At 45.0% G+C, this 21,382-nt stretch overlaps 2 protein-coding genes across 2 annotated transcripts in view; one reads left to right on the top strand and one right to left on the bottom strand.

Annotated features, from left to right (window-relative positions):
* The window catches only part of LOC311150260 (transmembrane prolyl 4-hydroxylase-like), a 23,170-nt gene extending 5,469 nt beyond the window's left edge, over window positions 1-17,701 (bottom strand). Inside the window, exons 1-4 of the mRNA XM_084187645.1 lie at window positions 16,888-17,701; window positions 15,729-15,810; window positions 5,754-5,950; window positions 5,546-5,636 (exon numbers count right to left, since the gene is read on the bottom strand). Of these exons, the coding sequence (XP_084043771.1) occupies window positions 5,546-5,636; window positions 5,754-5,950; window positions 15,729-15,810; window positions 16,888-17,280 (763 nt within the window). The 5' untranslated portion in view covers window positions 17,281-17,701. The remainder of the gene's footprint in view (window positions 1-5,545; window positions 5,637-5,753; window positions 5,951-15,728; window positions 15,811-16,887) is intronic.
* LOC311150265 (secreted frizzled-related protein 5-like) lies at window positions 9,596-15,381 on the top strand. The gene is made up of 4 exons (XM_084187650.1): window positions 9,596-10,177; window positions 14,154-14,329; window positions 14,428-14,517; window positions 14,702-15,381. Exons 1-4 carry the CDS (start codon window positions 9,648-9,650, stop codon window positions 15,019-15,021), a joined length of 1,116 nt encoding a protein of 371 aa, XP_084043776.1. The 5' UTR covers window positions 9,596-9,647; the 3' UTR covers window positions 15,022-15,381.
* Window positions 17,702-21,382: the final 3,681 nt, after the last annotated feature.

The raw sequence follows: 21,382 nt of genomic DNA, 5'->3' as shown, positions 1-21,382 counted from the left end.
CCAACTAATTTGAAGGGGTACATACTTTTATATATACAGCTCTGGAAAAAATTAAGAGACCACTGCAAAAATATAAGTTTCTCTGGTTTTAATATTTATAGGTATGTGTTTGGGTGAAATTAACATTTTTGTTTTATTCTATAAACTACTGACAACATTTCTCCCAAATTCCAAATAAAAAGATTGTAATTTAGAGCATTTATTTGCAGAAAATGACAACTGGTCAAAATAACAAAAAAGATGCAGTGTTGTCAGACCTTGAATAATGCAAAGAAAATAAGTTAGTGTTCATTTTTAAACAACACAATACTAATGTTTTAACTAAGGAAGAGTTCAGAAATCAATATTTGGTGGAATAACCCTGATTTTCAATCACAGCTTTCATGCGTCTTGGCATGCTCTCCACCAGTCTTTCACATTGATGTTGGGTGACTTTATGCCACTCCTGGCGCATAAATTCAAGCAGCTCGGCTTTGTTTGATGGGTTGTGACCATCCATTTTCCTCTTGATCACATTCCAGAAGTTTTCAATGGGGTTCAGGTCTGGAGATTGGGCTGGCCATGACAGGGTCTTGATCTGGTGGTCCTCCATCCACACCTTGATTGACCTGGCTGTGTGGCATGGCGCATTGTCCTGCCGGAAAAAACAATCCTCAGAGTTGGGGAACAATGTCAGAGCAAAAGGAAGCAAGTTTTCTTCCAGGACAACCTTGTACGTGGCTTGATTCATGCGTCCTTCACAAAGACAAATCTGCCCGATTCCAGCCTTGCTGAAGCACCCCCAGATCATCACCGATCCTCCACCAAATTTTACAGTGGGTGCGAGACACTGTGGCTTGTAGGCCTCTCCAGGTCTCCGTCTAACCATTTGACACCCAGGTGTTGGGAAAAGCTGAAAATTGGACTCATCAGAGAAGATGACCTTACTCCAGTCCTCTATGGCCCAATCCTAATGGTCTTTTTTCTCATTGATGAAGGGCATTTTTCTAGCTTTGCACGACTTCAGCCCTGCCCCTAGGAGCCTGTTTCGAACCGTCCTCGCCGTGCACTTCACCCCAGCTGCCGTTTGCCTTTCTTTATGTAGGTCACTTGATGTCATCCTACGGTTGTTGAGTGACATTCAAATGAGTTGGCAGTCATCCCGGCCAGTAGAGAGTCGTTTTCGCCCTCTGCCGGTCTGTAGCTTTGTTGTCCCCAATGTCTGCTGCTTGACCTTGTTCTTATGAACCGCCGTCTTTGAAATTTTAAGGATGGAAGCAACCTGACACTCACTGTATCCCTCTGCCAGTAAAGCCAGAATTGAACCCTTCTTTTCCTCACTCAAAACGTTCCTTTTCAACTCTTTTGGCATGGTCATTGGTCAATAGTTATTTTTTTATTAATATTACTTTTGAGGTACTATTAGCACTGTTTTTGCCATCCAGCTGGTCCTATTGCAAGAGGATAGTGAAGACCACAGCAGTGGATTTTATACTTTTCCTCATTAAATAAGATTTGGTTCATGTGATCACCTAATCAGTACCTAATTCAGTAGAATGAGGTGTGCCTGTGTTGGAATTCAACAGACACTGGAATGGAATGGCTGTCATGCATGTAGAGATTGTTGGCTGGTCCTCCCTACATATTCGTCGCCAAACTCACTGGCTCCTGGTCATCTATAAATCACTGCTGGGCAAATCCCCGCCTTATCTTAGCTCATTGGTCACCATAGCAACACCCACCCGTAGTATGCGCTCCAGCAGGTATATCTCACTGGTCATCCCCAAAGCCAACACCTCCTTTGGCCGCCATTCCTTCCAGTTCTCTGCTGCCAATGACTGGAACGAACTGCAAAAATCTCTGAAGCTGGAGACTCTTATCTCCCTCACTAACTTTAAGCATCAGTTGTCAGAGCACATTACCGATCACTGCACATGTACACAGCCCATCTGAAATTAGCCCACCCAACTACCTCATCCCCATATTGTTATTTATTTTGCTCATTTGCACCCCAGTATCTCTATTTGCACATCACCTATTGCACATCTATCATTCCAGTGTTAATACTAAATTGTAATTATTTTGCACTATGGTCTATTTATTGCCTTACCTCCATAACTTGCTACATTTGCACACACTGTATATATATATTTTCTGTTGTATTTTTGACTTTATGTTTTGTTTACCCCATATGTAACTCTGTGTTGTTGTTTTTATCGCACTGCTTTGCTTTATCCTTGGCCAGGTCGCAGTTGTAAATGAGAACTTGTTTTCAACTGGCTTACCTGGTTAAATAAAGATGAAATAAATAAAATAAATAAAAATGCTGATTTAAGAAAAATTGCAGTGGTCTCTTAATTTTTTCCAGAGCTGTATATAAATACATTTACAGTTGAAGTCGGAAGTTTACATACACCTTAGCCAAATACATTTAAACTCCGCTTTTCACAATTCCTGACATTTAATCCTAGTAAAAATTCTCTGTCTTAGGTCAGTTAGGATCACCACTTTATTATAAGAATGTGAAATGTCAGAATAATAGTAGAGAGAATGATTTATTTAAGCTTTTATTTATTTCATCACATTCCCAGTGGGTCAGAAGTTTACATACACTCAATTAGTATTTGGTAGCATTGCCTTTAAATTGTTTAACTTGGGTCAAACATTTCGGGTAGCCTTCCACAAGCTTCCCACAATAAGTTGGGTGAATTTTGGCCATTCCTCCTGACAGAGCTGGTGTAACTGAGTCAGGTTTGTAGGCCTCCTTGCTTGCACACGCTTTTTCAGTTCTGCCCACAAATGTTCTATAGGATTGAGGTCAGGACTTTGTGATGGCCACTCCAATACCTTGACTTTGTTGTCCTTAAGCCATTTTGCCACAACTTTGGAAGTATGCTTGGGGTCATTGTCCATTTGGAAGACCCATTTGTGACCAAGCTTGAACTTCCTGACTGATGTCTTGAGATGTTGCTTCAATATCTCCACATAATTTTCCTTCCTCATGATGCCATCTATTTTGTGAAGTGCACCAGTCCCTCCTGCAGCAAAGCACCCCCACAGCATGATGCTGCCACCCTCGTGCTTCACGGTTGGGATGGTGATCTTCGGCTTACATTTTACATTTTAGTCATTTAGCAGACGCTCTTATCCAGAGCGACTTACAGTTAGTGAGTGCATACATTATTATTTTTATTCATACTGGCCCCCCGTGGGAATCGAACCCACAACCCTGGCGTTGCAAACGCCATGCTCTACCAACTGAGCTACATCCCTGCCGGCCATTCCCTCCCCTACCCTGGACGACGCTGGGCCAATTGTGCACCGCCCCATGGGTCTCCCGGTCGTGGCCGGCTACGACAGAGCCTGGATTCGAACCAGGATCTCTAGTGGCACAGCTAGCACTGCGATGCAGTGCCTTAGACCACTGCGCCACTCGGGAGACTAGGCTTGCAAGCTTCCCCCTTTTTCCTCCAAACATAACGATGATCATTATGGCCAAACAGTTCTATTTTTGTTTCATCAGACCAGAGGAAATTTTTCCAAAAAGTATGATCTTTGTCCCCATGTGCAGTTGCAAACCGTAGTCTGGCTTTTTTATGGCGGTTTTGGAGCAGTGGCTTCTTCCTTGCTGAGCGGCCTTTCAGGTTATGTCGATATAGGACTCGTTTTACTGTGGATATAGATACTTTTGTACCTGTTTCCTCCAGCATCTTCACAAGGTCCTTTGCTGTTGTTCTGGGCAAAAAAAATTCTGAGGTCTTGGCTGATTTATTTTGATTTTCCCATGATGTCAAGCAAAGAGGCACTGAGTTTGAAGGTAGGCCTTGAAATACATCCACAGGTACACCTCCAATTGACTAACATGATGTCAATTAGCCTATCAGAAGCTTCTAAAGCCATGACATCATTTTCTGGAATTTTCCAAGCTGTTTAAATGCACAGTCAACTTAGTGTATGTAAACTTCTGACCCACTCGAATTGTGATACAGTGAAATATAAGTGAAATAATCTGTCTGTGAACAATTGTTGGAAAAATTACTTGTGTCATGCACAAAGTAGATGTCCTAACCGACTTGCCAAAACGAAAGTTTGTTAACAAGACATTTGTGGAGTGGTTGGAAAATGAGTTTTAATGACTCCAACCTAAGTGTATGTAAACTTCCGACTTCAACTGTAAGTAAAAATACTTTAAAAGTACTACTTAAGTAGTTTTGGGGGGTATCTGTACTTTACTTTATATATATTTGACTACTTTTACTTCCCTACATTCCTAAAGAAAATAATGTACTTTTTAGTCCATACATTTTCCCTGACACCCAAAAGTACTCGTTTCATTTTGAATGCTTAGCAGGACAGGAAAATGCTCCAATTCACACACTTATCAAGAGAACATCCATGGTCATCTCTACTGCCTCTTATCTGGGGAACTCACTAAACACAAATGCATTGTTTGTAAATTATGTCTGAGTGTTGGAGTGTGCCCCTGGCTATCCGTAAATAAATAAATAATTGTATCGTCTGGTTTGTTCAATATAAGGAATTTGAAATTCTTTATACTTTTACTTTTGATACATAAGTATATTGGAGCAATTACAGTTACTTTTGATACTTAAGTATATTTAAAACCAAATACTTTTAGACTTTTACTCAAGTAGTATTTTACTGGGTGACTTTCACTTTTACTTGAGTCAATCTGTATGGACCCCAGGAAGAGTAGCTGCGGCTTTCGCAACAGCTAATGAGGATCCTAATAAAATACCAAATACCCTAGGAACCTCAAGAGCTAACCAATCCTGTGAACGGGTTAGGCAACTCAGGTGTCTATACTTCAACAGCAAAGTTAGATAAGATGGAAGTTTATGAAGTAGGGCCTTTTAAACAAAAAGGGAGTAATGTAGAGATCTACTGGTTTTTAGTAGTCCTGCCAACCTTTTGATAAAGGATGCAGTGATGAGTATTAAAACTGTAGCCTGTAACAAAAACTAAGGGCACTATGGTAGATGGCATCCAAAGGTTTAAGAGTAGTAGCAGCTGCACTTTGATAAATAATATCACCATAATCAAGAACAGATAAACAGGTTGACTGAATAATCTGCTTCCTACTGCTTAGAAAAAGACACAATGTTTCTGTAGAAAAAGCCAACTTTAAATCTTAGCTTCTTAAATCAGCTCATCTATGTTTTTTAAAATGTCAAATCCAAATGCATACGTATTTATATGCGGGAACACATTTGATTGGAGAACCATCTAATGAGTGAACATGTAGTTCATCTGAAACATTGTTAAGAGAGTTTAAAAACAACATGTGAGCGCTACGGGCCGATAGTCATTTAGGCAGGTTACCATGGCGTTCTTGGGCACAGGGACTATGATGGTCTGCTTGAATCAAGTTGGTATTACAGACCGGGTAAGGGATAGTTTGAAAATGTCAGTGAAGACCCTTGCCAGCTGGTCAGCGCATGTTCCGAGTACGCGTCCTGGTATTCCGTCTGCCTTGCCAATGTTAACCTGTTTAAAGGTCTTACTCACATCGGCTACGGAGAGCGAGACACACACTACAAAGTACCTGCTGGGCTGTCCTCCTGGCCGGTGAGTATCTGTCGTAGGTTCTCTGGGCTCAGCCAGGTCCTGTCCCGTGAACGAGAGTGACTCAAGATCTGGGACAGAAACACACAACCACAAACGAATGAGCTGCTGGCCGCTCTCTATCCCCTTCTCTACCCCTCCCTCTCTCATCCACCCACCCCTCCCTCCCTCATCCCCCTTTCTCTCACTTCCTGTCTCTGCAGTAGTCCGTCTTGGTCCAGGTCTAGCAGGCTGAAGGTCTCCTCGGGGCTGAGGGAGAGCAGTGGCTGCAGTTCCTCCTCCTGGTCTCCTGGCGGCACTGTGGCCTGGCTCTCCATCAGACCCTTCAGCTGGGCCAGCTGCACCACCACACCACACTCCTCTTCAGACAGTAAGCCAGGGATCTCTGACAGGAACAGAGAGAGGGGGGACCCATACGTCATTCATTACCTGTACAACATAATGCTCTGGGTAGAAGTGTAATGTATGGGCAGACACAGGATGACCAGGGTTTCCCACACTAATGTCTAGACAGGGTGTGCTCCTGTTGGCCATTATTAGTCATTATAAACTGGGTGGTTCGATCCCTGAATGCTGATTGGCTGACAGCCGTGGTATATCACGGGTATGACAAAACATTTATTTTTACTGCTCTAATTACGTTGGTAAACAGTTTACAATAGCAATAAGGCACCTCGGGGGTTTGTGATATATGGCCAATATACCACGGCTAAGGGCTGTATCCAGGCACTCCGCGTTGCGTTGTGCTTAAGAACAGCCCTTAGCCGTGGTATATTGGCCATATACCAACCCCCCCGGGCCTTATTACTTAATTATACCATGGCATTGTTGAATACTTGTTTCTGATTGGCTTGAAGGGCATTCTAGAGCGTGCATTATTTCCCTATAATGCACGGTATATTTTCATTCTTACATGTTCTATGTTTGAGCTGCTTTTGAAAGAAGAAGTAGAATTGAAAACATTATTGGCATCGTTGAATTAGATTTTCATAATGGCAAGCTAGGACTGATGGGTTGGTTAGCTAAACTAGCAACCTAGGACTGATAGCGTATGTGCAAACGCCACCCATCCAGACTCAACATGATGTTACTGGAGTCAGTGGTGGTGTCCATGTTGGCATAACAACAGACAACCAGCAGCCTTCAGGTGAGCCGAGGTCCATGATCAAGGATTCCATTATCAAAAGGGCCTGAGTGCCTTGGGAGATCAGACCAGCGTGATCAATGACTACAGACTTCTCTCATTGTTGCCCTGCTAATGATGATGACTCACACATGACTGTTCTATCTAGTAGAACCAATCATGACATGGATGGAAGACTGATTATGTTACAGGTTTACATTTATGTAACAAATAGCCTAGTATTCCTGATTGGCTGATATCAAAAAACCACAAAATCCATGATCGCTGAGGAGTAGAGCTGATCAAGACTTGGCCTTCTGATAAACAGTACTTTAAATTCATAACCAACGCTTTTGAAGACAAACAAGTTCTTATCATTACAGAGTTACAGTAGAAAACGACTCAGGCCTTCTGCACTGCAAACAGATGGATACTGCACTGAAAAAGCAGTAATTATTTTACAACTTGTTAAGAAATAACTTGTCTAAACGACATCTGTCTCGGTTGTGTTTGCTTTAGCTTTCTCTGTGCCGGGTTTGAGCAGGTGTGTGTACATAGGGACTCTTTAGTGATTGTGGATATGGGGATAATGAGTACTCCCTGGCCTCCCGTCACCCCCCAGGGAGCTATTTGTGGTATGGCCCGACCCATTGACAGTGCTAATGAGCCAAGGCATTGAATGTCTCCCAGAGGGGGGTGACTGAGAGAGAAGCTGGGTGAGAGCCGGACTGGTGGTCGCTCATATATAGTAGTTAGTATGGAGGAGTACCAGTCTGTCTGTCTGTGTGAGGTTGGTATCATCATTCTTATTCAGACCCATTCACATGCATAGAGAGATCAGCAAGACCACCCAACCCACTCACCCTGTGTGAATATACAACCAGGATTTACACAGACTGTCAGAGGTGACCTAAAAGCAGTAGGCTGGACCAATACAGCTATATGTTAGTCTAAGGTTTCCTGATCAGATATGAGAGTGCCCAGGACCCCCTGGTAACCCCTTAGCTGCACCCCTGCCCTCCATCCATCCCATCCATCCCTCCATCCTTCCCATCACTCCCTCCATCCTTCCCATCACTCCCTCCATCCATCCCTTCCTCTCCTAATAAAAGGCTTCCGGCTGGACGCCTGCCCGTACAGTATAGGCCTTGTTCCCCACAGCAGACCCTGTACTGTCCTCTGGCTGATGAGATTGGGAGGGGGAGAGAGAAAGAGAGGGGCTGACGGCTAATCCCTATTGTCCAGTCATGCATCATTAAGCTAGATGGGTGATATGAATGAAGGGGACTGGCCTTCTCTTCCTCCTCTCCCTCCCCCGTTCTCCCTCTCTCTTTCTCTCCCCGTCTCTCTGTGGAGGAAGTGACCTGCTTGTCTGGACAGGAATCAGGTCAGAGCCTCACAGTGGGAGAACACTAACACCTCTCACTCCTACACGCATGTTCACACACACACGCTGGGGGCGCTCACACACATGCTCGGCTCACAGAGGTCTTTCAGAAACACATGCACACACACTCAATAATACGTTTTTTTACATTCCCTCAGATGTCATGAGCACACAACAGACACTCACACACAGACGTAAGAAATAGGACCAAGTATTCCTCTTATAAAGGTCATGAAATCAGGCATTCCTGATTCATCTGGAAAAATCCCTTGTTGGTTAGAGGGATGAGAGATGGGACGGAGAAGAGGAGGCTCGGGGTCAGACAGGGATAAAGGAGCTTGTAGGGGTATGGGGAGAAAGGGATAGGGGACATTAAAAGAGGGAGTGGAGGGGATCATTTGAAGAGGGAGTGCAGACTGGAGGGGTTCTTGGGGACAGCAGTGCAGAAAGACAGCGAGAGAAAGGGTTCCTTTGCCTTTGAAAAGAGAGGGAGGGTAAGGGAAAGGGGGATACCTAGTCAGTTGCACAACTTAATGCATTCAACCGAAGAGAGGGGAGAGTGGAGGGGTTCGTGACATGAGGGGGACTCTTTTCCTCATCTCAAGCTGTGGGGGCGGAAGGACAAGTCAGGCTAAGGCTAAGTCAGGACAACACACACACACCAAGACAGCATAACATCCTGAACACACACACACACGCATACAGGTAACTGCCAAAATAAAGGAAACACTTGAGTAAATGAGGGATACAAAGTATATTGAAAGCAGGTGCTTCCACACAGGTGTGGTTCCTGAGTTAATTAAGCAATTAATATCTGGGCAGGCCATTATTTTGGCTACCATGGCTATGCCCCCATAGGATGACAATGCCCCCATCCACAGGACACGAGTGGTCACTGAATGGGTTGATGAGTATGAAAACGATGTAAACCATATGACATGGCTGTCTCAGTCACCAGATCTCAACCCAATTGAACACTTATGGGTGATTCTGGAGTGGTGCCTGAGAAAGCGTTTTCCACCACCATCAACAAAACACCACATGATGGAATTTCTCATGGAAGAATGGAGTCACATCCATCCAATAGAGTTCCAGACACTTGTAGAATGTAGGCCAAGGTGCATTGAAGCTGTTCTGGCCCAACGCCCTATTAAGACACTTTATGTTGGTGTTTCCTTTATTTTGTCAGTTACCTGTACATACACACACAATCCTTGATATCCTTAACTTAGTCACTACTACAGGGCACACACTCACTCACTCTCACTCTCCCTCCGAACACATTGGTGCAAATGAAAGTGAGTGAGTGGGTTTCATATCTAATCCCATCTCAAGCACTGTCCCACTCCCTTGTAACCCACGCCCTCCCCCTATTGTTAACCCCCTGCTGGTCCACTCCCATCCCTTCCCCCACCACTCTCCTATGCAAATGCAGACCAAGCCTACAGAGAGGTGACGTGTCACCGCCTGCCCAGTATAAATACACCTATCCCCTCCCTGTCATACAGACCCATACCACAAACACACACTCAGACACGCTCTCCTGTGTGGATTTCCTCTCCTCCTCCTGGGATGATGCCTGTTCCTGCACCTCCTCCTCGCACCTCCTCTAAGAGGACCTCTCCTTGGGCTCCTGCTCTCCTCCTCCTGCTCCTCCTGCTTCCAGCTGGGCCTGGCTGGAGTGCCAGGCTGGAGGCAGGGCCTGGAGCTGAGAGTGGACCAGAGGCTGGTACAGGTACCAGGACCAGGTCTAGAGTTAGAACTGGGTTGGAGACCAGAGCTGGAGCCGGGCCAGGGACTGCGGATGGGGCCGTGGCTGAAGTCGGGTCTGAAGAGATAGCTGGTGCTACCATCCTGTCCGCCAGCAGTGAAGGGCAGTGGGAGCCCCGGAGCTCCTCCCGCTGTGTGCCCATCCCGGCGGGCATGGCCCTGTGCCAGGACATCGGCTACGCCACCATGAGGATGCCCAACCTGCTGGAGCACGAGTCGCCGGGCGAGGCCGTCCAGCAGAGTGCCAGCTGGCTGCCCCTGCTCGCCCGGGAGTGCCACCCCGACGCGCGCATCTTCCTCTGCTCGCTGTTCGCACCCATCTGTCTGGACAGGTAAGGAGGGGAGAGACGCTGGGAAGTTGGAACTACTACTTTGTCTTTAGAAATGAGATAAACTGTTGGAGGAAAATACAAAGGTATTTCTTTGTAGAGATCAGAGCGTAGAGATGTGTGTACACTAAATAGACATTGTCATTGGTAAAGAGGGAGAACAACAGGGGGAGACGCGTCTCTATGAGAGAAGTTATAGTGTAGACCAGATAACTGGTAGAACTTTTAAGCTCTTGATGTAATTTTGCATACAGTGACATTTACATTATTTTGGCCTGGGCAGATCTTTATCATGATTATATTACAAGCACGTATCTACTGAGTGAGTATGATATATTTTGGAAAGCTCTTCAAAACAAAGCAGACATTGAGAGGAAACCTAGACTTGTCTGTCTTCATGTCTCTCTCTGTTCCTCTGGGCTGAATTACAGCTCCAGAGTGGGGGGCTAAGCAGTGGATTACACTGCGCTGGGAGCTATGCTAATCTTGGCTTGCCTCACAGAAAAGGCCCTGGTTTCACACAACCTTCAGGCCATGAAAGGCCCCTCATCTCCTTTGAGTTGTGCTCAGGGGCGGACTGGCCATCTGGCATTTCGGGCAACTTGGTTTTTTTGTGAAAATGTGTAATTATCTGGCTAGTAATGGGGCCCTTAACCCTTTACACTTGTGGGAATTGACCTATATGGATAGGGCTAAATTGAAATGTTTCTTACAGAAGAAATATGAAAACCATGGTAGCAATTGAAAGGAGATTAAGGGGAAACGTATTAGACCAAAGTTGAGGACACAACAGTTCACCTGACACAAGACTGATTTTATGTGCATTTTACATTTACTCTACTTTTCGCTGCATTTGTTGATAACGAAATCTGAAAATACTTTGGATACATTCAGCAACATGATAAGAATATTCCTGGATAATGTGAGGTAAGTGCAACATAAGACAGAAAAATGACAAGGGTTTGAGTGAGAGGACTAACTGGGGTCTCTAAGTGGCCACACACCTCTCCAAAGTGTGCTCAGTTCCTAAGCAATTTCAACTATAAGGTGCTTTGAGCTCTCCTAGCTGTGCTGGTGAGGAACTACAACAAGCACACTTGTAGTCGTTTCGTTTGGAACACAACCCTGCATCCCCGCCATCACACAATTACTGTTGTTGTTTACGCAATCCAAAACCGGTCCATTATAAATCGCAATCTGGGTCATGTGGGCATAATCTGAAAGCTTGTTCTATTACCAACATGACCAGTTAAGTTATAAAATATGATCTTACAGTGTTAGGCTTTCACAAGGCAATTCAGGGAAACAGATCATTTTGGTGCGCATAGAAAGGAGCCATGAGTGCATTCAGGTGCTTGTGCAGCGGCAAATTTTCTTGACAAATCAAATCAAATCTTATTTGTCACATACACGTGTTTAGCAGATGTTATTGCGGGTGTAGCGAAATGCTTGTGCTTCTAGCTCCGACAGTGCAGTAATATCTAACAAGTAATATCTAACAATTTCACAACATATACCTAATACACACAAATCTAAGTAATGAATTGAATTTAAGAATATATACATATATGGACAAGCAATGACAGAGCGGCATAAACTAAGATACAGTAGAATATTATAGAATAGAATACAGTATATACATGAGATGAGTAGTGCAAGATATGTAAACATTATTAAAGTGACTAGTGTTTCATTTCTTAAAGTGGCCAGTGATTTCAATAGGCAGCAGCCTCTAATGTGCAAGTGATGGCTATTTAACAGTCTGATGGCCTTGAGATAGAAACTGTTTTTCATTCTCTCGGTCCCAGCTTTGATGCACCTGTACTGACCTCGCCTTATGGATGATAGCGGGGTGAACAGGCAGTGGCTCGGGTGGTTGATGTCCTTGATGATCTTTTTGGCCTTCCTGTGACATTGGGTGCTGTAGGTGTCCTGGAGGACAGGTAGTTTGCCCCCGGTAATGCGTTCGGCAGACCGCACCACCCTCTGGAGAGCCCTGCGGTTGCGGGCGGTGCAGTTGATGTACCAGGCGGTGATACAGCCCGACAGGATGCTCTCAATTGTGCATCTGTAAAAGTTTGTGAGGGTTTTAGGTGCCAAGCCAAATTTCTTCAGCCTCCTGAGGTTGAAGAGACTCTGTTGCGCCTTCTTCACCACACTGTGAAGAAGGGCGGGGTTCAGATCCAGGGCCTCGAGCTTAATGATGAGCTTGGAGGGTACAATGGTGTTGAAAGCTGAGCTATAGTCAATGAACAGCATTCTTACATAGGTATTCCTCTTGTCCAGATGGGATAGGGCAGTGTGCAGTGTGATGGCGATTGCATCGTCTGTGGATCTATTGGGGCGGTAAGCAAATTGAAGTGGGTCTAGGGTGACAGGTAAGGTAGAGGTGATATGATCCTTGACTAGTCTCTCAAAGCACTTCATGATGACAGAGGTGAGTGCTACGGGGCGATAGTCATTTAGTTCAGTTACCTTTGCTTGGGTACAGGAACAATGGTGGCCATCTTGAAGCATGTGGGAACAGCAGACTGGGAAAGGGAGAGATTGAATATGTCCGTAAACACCCCAGCCAGCTGGTCTGCGCATGCTCTGAGGACGCGGCTAGGGATGGCGTCTGGGCCGGCAGCCTTGCAGGGGTAAACATGCTTAAATGTCTTACTCACGTCGGCCACAGTCCTTGGTAGTGGGCCGCGTCGGTGGCACTGTGTTATCCTCAAAGCGGGCGAAGAAGGTGTTAGCTTGACTGGAAGCAACGGTGTCGTGGCTGGGTTTCCTTTTGTAGTCCGTGATTGTCTGTAGACCCTGCCACATACGTCTCGTGTCTGAGCCATTGAATTGCGACTCCACTTTGTCTCTATACTGATGTTTTGCCAGTTTAATTGCCTTGCGGAGTGAGTAGCTACACTGTTTGTATTCTGCCATATTCCCAGTCACCTTGCCATGGTTAAATGCGGTGGTTTGCGCTTTCAGTTTTGTGCGAATGCTGCCGTCTATCCACGGTTTCTGGTTAGGGTAAGTTTTAATAGTCACAATGGGCACAACATCCCCTATACACTTCCTGATAAACTCAGTCACCGTTTCAGTGTATTCGTCTAAATTATTTTCGCAAGCTACCCGGAACATATCCCAGTCCGCGTGATCAAAACAATTAGACTAACATAGGTTCATTCGGTTCAGAACAACCCAGGGTATGACGACTTGTCATCTTGTAACTGTACCTCAAACATAGTGATCATAAACGTTGACACTGTATATGACTTGAGTTTTATGATATTGAAATGTTGAGTGCACATTTGGACTCATGGGTGTTTGGCTTGCTTTTATAACATCAAAGCGATATCTATTATAATCCTCAACATCTCATCTTTCAAAACACATATAGTCCTCTTAATTTACAGCATTTCCCTCATTCAGATTTTTTTGTTGTTGCTGAAGTTGCCCAATTAGCAGGAGGGATTGTGGCAACGTCTTGTCACGCGAGGTGCTCAAGTTCAGAATGGCGCTCAGTCAAAACCAATACATCACTGTGAAGCCCAGAGCCTGAGCTCTGATGTCATGTATAGCATTACTGTACAGCCACTACGTTCCAATTTAGGCGTTTATCAGTGCCCACATCTGCCATTTTCAACCCGTATACGGGTACGAGTGTAAAGGGCTAAGGGAAAAAATGGGCTGGTGTGGAGGCCTCAAGGGGAAAAATGGTCAGGTGTGTTAGAAATGCCAGGGCCGATTTCTGGTCCCAGTCTGCCCCGGGTTGTGCCGTTTTTTAAAGAGAGAAAACATTGGGTTAAAAAAGGAGAAACAAATGTTTCTAAATGTTATCTGATAGGGTGTAGCATTATCTTTCTTCCTCCACAACTTCTCCTTTATTGATTTGGATCTCTTCATCCATTCACTAGCAACTTCCTCTTTTTCTCCTCCTGACTACCCCTCTCTGTTCTTGCATCTATTTTATCATTCCCTCTCTCCTGGGCAGGTTCGTCTCTCCATGTCGGAGTCTGTGTGAGTCAGTGCGGGACAGCTGCGCGCCCATCATGGGTTGCTATGGTTACCCCTGGCCAGACATCCTTCGCTGTGACCAGTTTCCTGCCGACCACCTCATGTGTATCTCCTCTGTCACCAACACCAGCACCAGCACAGGGGGGCGCAGAGGTGAGAGACACACACACTATTACATAAGATGCTCCGTTTTCTACTGTCCTCGTCAGACTAAGAACTCTGATTGGACATGTCTGTGATGACTGTTTCAGCAGTGCCCCAGGCCAGCTGTCGAGACTGTGAGCTGGAGGAGGCCTCGTCTGCCAAGGACGTGCTGGAAACATTCTGTAGGAGTGACTTTGGTAAGCAGACCTACACTCTCCTCCCCTATTATATTCCTATTGTACAGACGTTGGTTCAGATTATGTATTCCAATGTTTCTCTGTCCTCCCTATTGACAATACCCAGATCAAATATTGAGATGTACCCTACCTACCCACCCTAACGCAATTATCTCTGTCTCTCTGCTGCCCTCTGTGTCCCCAGTGGTGAAACTGCGTCTCACGCGGCTAAAATCCAGTCAGGTGAGTCTGGCCCAGTTCTCCCTGGCCTCTCGTCTGCAGGTCCTGAAGCACGGGCCTCTCCTGGGAGGACAGATCCGCTCCCGCCTGCAGCTGTGGCTGGAGAGAGACGCCAGCTGCGTACGGAACATGACGCGGCGCCAGCCCAGAGGAGGGACCTTCCTGGTGACGGGCACAGTGCAGGGGGAATGGCTGGTGGTCAACAAGGCCTTCGCCTGGAACAAACGCGCCAGGAACCTGATGGCTGCAGCCCGCAAGTGGAAACAGCACCGATGTAGAGGCTAGCAGGGGCTAGGGCTAGAAGAAGTGGAGCTGAACTTGAGGTCTGAAATGGGCCTGAGCAGAGCTATAGGCCTAGGTGTACAGAGTCAGGGATGTGATTAGAACACCATACAACATCAGTAGAGCGAGAGGAGGTTGTTTGGGGGCGGGTACATTTCTATGATAGACTTCCTGGATTTTAATCACATCCTTGGATAGCTGGATGTTTCAGAGAGCACCATCCTGAGCTCAGGAGAGGACGCTGCAAAGGAGAAGACCTTCTGTGTTTCCTGCAAATGTACATATCTATAAATTATAAGTAAATATCACTGATCTATATTTGTAAGAGGTTGACTGAAATTAAATTAGTGTTTTCAAAGTGTTGAGCTTGCATTCATTCATGATGTTATTGATGCGGTTTGGGTTGTCAGTTTTCATTGGTCGTGTAAGATGGGTGATGTCCCGTGTAGCTCAGTTGGTAGAGCATGGCGCTTGCAACGCCAGGGTGGTGGGTTCGATTCCCACCGGGTGCCAGTATGAAAATGTACGCACTCACTAACTGTAAGTCGCTCTGGATAAGAGCGTCTGCTAAATGACTAAAATGTAAATGTAATGTCTAGCAGTGTCATCAATCATATTATTCTTAAAGCATTTGAATAACAGAGATATATCCTAAACACAATGTGTGAGGAAAAAAACCTGCCCTAAAGGGTAAAAGGTGCCATTCTTACCAAAAAGCAGAGGCTTGAGGCTGAGAGTCTTCATCTCGTGGATTCTGTCAGGCTTGAGTGACACCCTCTGGACATGACCCACCTGAGGAAACATAGTCTACATTAATATTGTAAAGCCTTGGGCATGATCAAAACGAAGTGTTTGTTAGGGTGGTGGTCTTCGCAGACAGAAAGACGCTCTTCGCAAACCCTTTCGCAGTATACCATATGCGCCTCGTCGTTGAGTTCGGTCCTATAACACTCCGACACAGTAGAGGCCACTATGTGAGATGGAACGTGCCGCTTCTACCAAGCACCACAATTTTCTTCAGAAAATATAGGCAGCTTTTCTGTTGACGACGGTAGCACGACCGCCATCTACAGACTAACTTTGCCAATACTTGGTCATTCATTGATGGTTTGCCATAACAATAAACTTTAATGCGAAGTTGGTTTGATAACTTTTGAAAACAAGAGATTTGCTTCAAGCAACTAAGTTTGTAGGCTAATTTATTGAACATTATGAGGACTAAGGCTACTAGCTATGTGCTAACTGGCTAACAAAGCTAGCTACTGTAGCTAGAGGGATGTAGCTAGCTTGCTAATAAACTGATTTGAGTGTCCAGCTGGATAGTAGAAGCAAAGGTAGCTAGCTAGCTAAATAAACCAATGAATGTGGAATTCTGTGCAAGCTATGCCGTGTGGCTAACAACCACAGCTAACTAGCTAGCTTGACGGTTAACAGCTAGCTGCCGTTGAGCCTTTTCGCTCCTTCGAACGACGTTGCACTTTTTGACGTCCCACCACTAGTACTCAATACTAATTATCAGAACTACTGGAACGTCAAAACAAAAAAGTGCAATTTTGTTCGAATGAGTGAAAAGGCAGATAGATGTATGTTTACTTTCCACCGTCGACCCCTCCCTCCAATGGATGCATTGAGCTAGGTTGGACGAATTATTGTAGCAAAGATGATCTAACTATATATTGGCTTCGACTCTTCCTCTCTGGTTCTAGCCAGTTCGCAAAGTTAGAAAATTGCGGACGCGCGGACCACTGCGATCGAACTTGGCTGGCATATTATTTTTATCTTCCGGTGGCACTACAACTGGATGCACACCGCTCGTTTTGTTTTATGACATGATAGTAATAGTATTAGGGCGCCTCATTATCTCCTCACCCGTATCCCCTCGATGCGTGGTAGACTGAAGCTCTGACGGACATCCAAGTCAGGGTCTTGCTGAGGTGGGTCTGGCGGGGACAGGCGGCTGTCAACCCCGCTGGTAGATGCCGATGTGTCCCGGTCCGCGCTGACAATATCCGCCGGACTGTTATTGTAGTGTACGTAGAACAACAGGCCAATGATGTTTATAATGTAAACATGGAAGAAGACCATGACCACCACGAAGTAAGCCCGGGAGCAGACACTGCTCTTCTGAATCTGAAGCCGCTCTCGGCGGGGCATTGGGGGGAGATGCGGGGGCACATACGGTGTTGAGTCGCCACACGCATCCATGCTTTCCTGAGATTCATCATCCATTTCTGAATGGATATGTCGATTGCTATAATCCATGACTAGCTAAATGTCTGGCTGGATATTCGTGGAGATTTACATATGCTGGCTTCTTTACAAGATAGCTAACTGGCTGTTCTGCCACTATGTGCTAGCGTTAGCTAATGGTAACGATAGCTGACAACAGCATCGTACATGCAGAGATGGCTAATTAAGTAGCTAGCTACTGACATTAATTTCACCCATCTAGCTTAGCTAGCATGCAAGTACAAGTAGGTTAGCTAAGCGAGTGAGCCTGCCTTCTTCAGACACGACACAGGTTATTCGAGGTTGTTTTCCTTTAGATACAATAAAAGGCAACAACACTATCTATGACCGTGTAAAATATCCGAAAGGACTGAACTTGCAATGGGATAATCCATCTTTCATGTAGATGGCTAACGTTAGCTAGCTTATTGTAGTATGTGCCCCTGACAACCTACCAGACAACATCAACTACATAAACGAGAGCAGGGAGAAGAGTAGACCACTAGCTCTGATTTCGGAACCTATCAGAACACTATCGCCCTCTGGCGAACGTTCCAAATTCCGACGCAGCGAGCATCTGCTACCACACAATGGCACTCTAATCAAGGGAATGGCGTGACTACTGCAACGTGGGACTGTAGGCTACTCTGTTCACTTATTTTTGTTTGGAGTAATTCTGCAAATACAGTTTTATCTACGGCTGTTATCTGAACATAATCCCTCCGCACAGTCTCCATCCGCTTATCTTCTCACGAGCTGCCTAATAGCTCTCTCTCTCTCTCAATTCAATTCACTTAAATTCTAAGGATTTTATTGGCATGGGAAACATGTTTACATCTCTCTCTCTCTCTCTCTCTCTCTCTCTCTCTCTCTCTCTCTGTGTCATTAGTCACTCTCTGTTGAGATGCAATGCCATCTATTAATGGTGTATAAGAGAGTATAGGTCACATATGATTCTGACATTTGATTTTAAAGGAAACACAACATTTCCATTCATGAAGAGGTGTAAATAGCAGGTGCATATTGATACCACGCATTCGACCTTTGGACCACTATGTTACGGGGTCCAAAGTTGAACTCACCGATCTTAGGGTGTTTTCACATATAGTCCTCTTTAAAAGAACCGATCTCAGTCCTCTTTAAAGTGAACAGGTGTAAAGAAAATTACAAAAAATAACTCATTTCTCGTTGTATTCACACTGCCATTGCCTTTGAATGAGGACTCAACTCTTTTGCCACTTCACTTCACCTATTTTGTGGGCAGAGTCCTCTTTTTATTCACATTGCTATGTTTAGAAAGGAACCAAGAGCTTTTTCCAACATGCACTCTGGGTTTTTACAAAGTGCAGGACAAGCCATTCAATCAGAATGTGTTATCGAGCAGCTTGATATACCTACTTACATGTTGGAAGCTAATAGATTGCATTTAATTAAACTATGAGACATAATAATTGTAATCAGAATATACACTACATGACCAAAAGTATGTGGACACCTGCTCGTCGAACATCTCATTCCAAAATCATGGGCATTAATATGGAGTTGGTCCCCCCCCCTTTACTGCTATAACAGCCTCCACTCTTCTGGGAAGGCTTTCCACTAGATGTTGGAACATTGCTGCGGGGACATGCTTCCATTCAGCCACAAGAGCATTAGTGAGGTCAGGCACTGATGTTGGATGATTAGGCCTGGCTCACAGTCTGCTTTCCAATTCATCACAAAGGTGTTCGATGGGGTTGAGGTCAGGGCTCTGTGCAGGCCAGTCAAGTTCTTCCACACCGATCTTGACAAACCATTTCTGTATGGACCTTGCCTTGTGCACGGGGGCATTGTCATGCTGAAACAGGAAAGGGCCTTCCCCAAACTGTTGCCATAAATTTGGAAGCACAGAATCGTCTAGAATGTCATTGTATGCTGTAGCGTTACAATTTATAATAATAATAATAATAATAATAATAATATGCCATTTAGCAGACGCTTTTATCCAAAGCGACTTACAGTCATGCGTGCATACATTTTTGTGTATGGGTGGTCCCAGGGATCAAACCCACTACCTTGGCGTTACAAGCGCTGTGCTCTACCAGCTGAGCTACAGAGGATTTCCCTTCACTGGAATTAAGAGGCCTAGCACAAGCCATAAAAAACAGCTCCAGACCATTATTCCTCCTCCACCAAACTTTACAGTTGGCATTATGCATTGGGGCAGGTAGTGTTCTCCTGGTATCCGCAAACCCAGATTCGTCTGACGGACTGTCAGATGGTGAAGCGAAATTAATCACTCCAGAGAACACGTTTCCACTGCTCCAGAGTCCAATGGCGGCGAGCTTTACACCACTCCAGCCGACGCTTGGCATTGCGCATGGTGACCTTAGGCTTGTGTGCGGCTGCTCGGTTATGGAAACCCATTTCATTAAGCTCCCGACGAACAATTATTGTGCTGACGTTGCTTCCAGAGGCAGTTTGGAACTCGGTAGTGAGTGTTGCAACCGAGGACAGACGATTTTTACGCGCTTCAGCACTCACCGGTCCCGTTCTGTGAGCTTGTGTGGCCTACCACTTCGTGGCTGAGCCGTTGTTGCTCCTAGACGTTTCTACTTCACAATAACAGTACTAACAGTTGACCGGGGCAGCTCTAGCAGGGCAGAGATTCGACGAACTGACTTCTTGGAAAGGTGGCATCTTATTACGGTGCTATGTTGAAAATCACTGAGCTCTTCAGTAAGGCCATTCTACTGCCAATGTTTGTCTATGGAGATTCCATGGCTGTGTGCTCGATTTTATACACCTGTCAGCAACGGTTGCAGCTGAAATAGCTGAATCCCCTAATTTGAAGGGTTGTCCACATACTTTTGTATATATAGTGTACTATTAACATGTACATTTTATTGCTAACAGAATAAATAGCAGAATAATAACTTCAAAATAAATAATGCTGTATTTAAAAATTGTACACCCAAGGTAGACCACTGCCCCTTTGAGAGCTAGAATAGATTTGGTAGCCTATGTTGTGATTCTCACCAAATAGGTTGTCTTCTCACACTATTCAAACCCCACAATCAATAAACAGCTTATGAAGCTCTCTTAGCCTATAGATCAGATATTGCAAACAAATAATCTTAACTAAAAAAAATTCTGTGCATCCTTAAAAATCATTTTTTCCCCCCGTGAACCTGCACATCATCATCTTCTCTGGAGGTTTTTCGGCACCAATGTGAGGGTTTATAGCAAGGGAAACGGTGTTGCAGTAGTCTAGTGTGTGGTGCGGGAATAATGAAATGCGAACCTGGGGAGCTTTGCGTTCACATTGCCCTAAAAAAGCCGGAACGCGGAATTCAAGCTAACTGAACTCAGACCACCTCTTGAGATGGTCTCAGTTCGGTTCGCTTCGGGACCTCTTTTGAAGGGTTTGAGTTCCTTTGGAGTGTTCACACTGCACAAAAAAATTGGCGAACTGCACTGAGTTCACAAAAATTGTCTGAAAGGGACCAAGTGTAAAAACACCCTTAGTCTGAACAGTCCTCAAACTGTGTTCCATTTTACTCGCGCTGTGCGTAATTTTGAGCCCAATGCCAACTAACCGTCCAGAACGACACCTCCGCTCCAATCAAAATCAAAGTGGCTATAGCCCACACATATACTGTATTACTCGCTTTACTCAGACGCCCATTATCTATACATCCCGCATAATTATTCAGGACAAGTGGTGGCCTAGATCTCGACTTCCAATCTATCCTCTTTCTCTTCATTTTCTATAGGCAGCTACTATGCTTATTAGGCATATGCTAGCTATTATTATAGGCCTATACAAAATGCAGAAATAAGGACCACATGCCTGTGGCACTTAAGGTATTCCCCGTTTGTCTGGTTAATTATGAATAAGCAAGTGGTTTGAATATACATTTATTGATTACATTTCCATAAATTGCAGATAATCAATTATGCCAAAGAAAAATAATTCCAGGAAGATATAAGGGATGCACATTTGGATTAAAGTTGTCTAAAATAATAAGGTAATTGCCCTTGTGTCTTGCTCTCGGAACTTTATTCTCTCTTTTCACACATTGACCCCGGCCCTCTACAATCAACCCCCCCCCCCCCCCCCCCAGCCCCCATACACACACACCCTTTGCGGTGT

This window comes from Coregonus lavaretus, assembly GCF_964263955.1.
Source record: "Coregonus lavaretus genome assembly, chromosome: 22".
Lineage (NCBI taxonomy): Eukaryota > Metazoa > Chordata > Actinopteri > Salmoniformes > Salmonidae > Coregonus > Coregonus lavaretus.
Note: the sequence above shows the minus strand (reverse complement) of the source record. Positions and strands in the feature narration are given on the sequence as shown.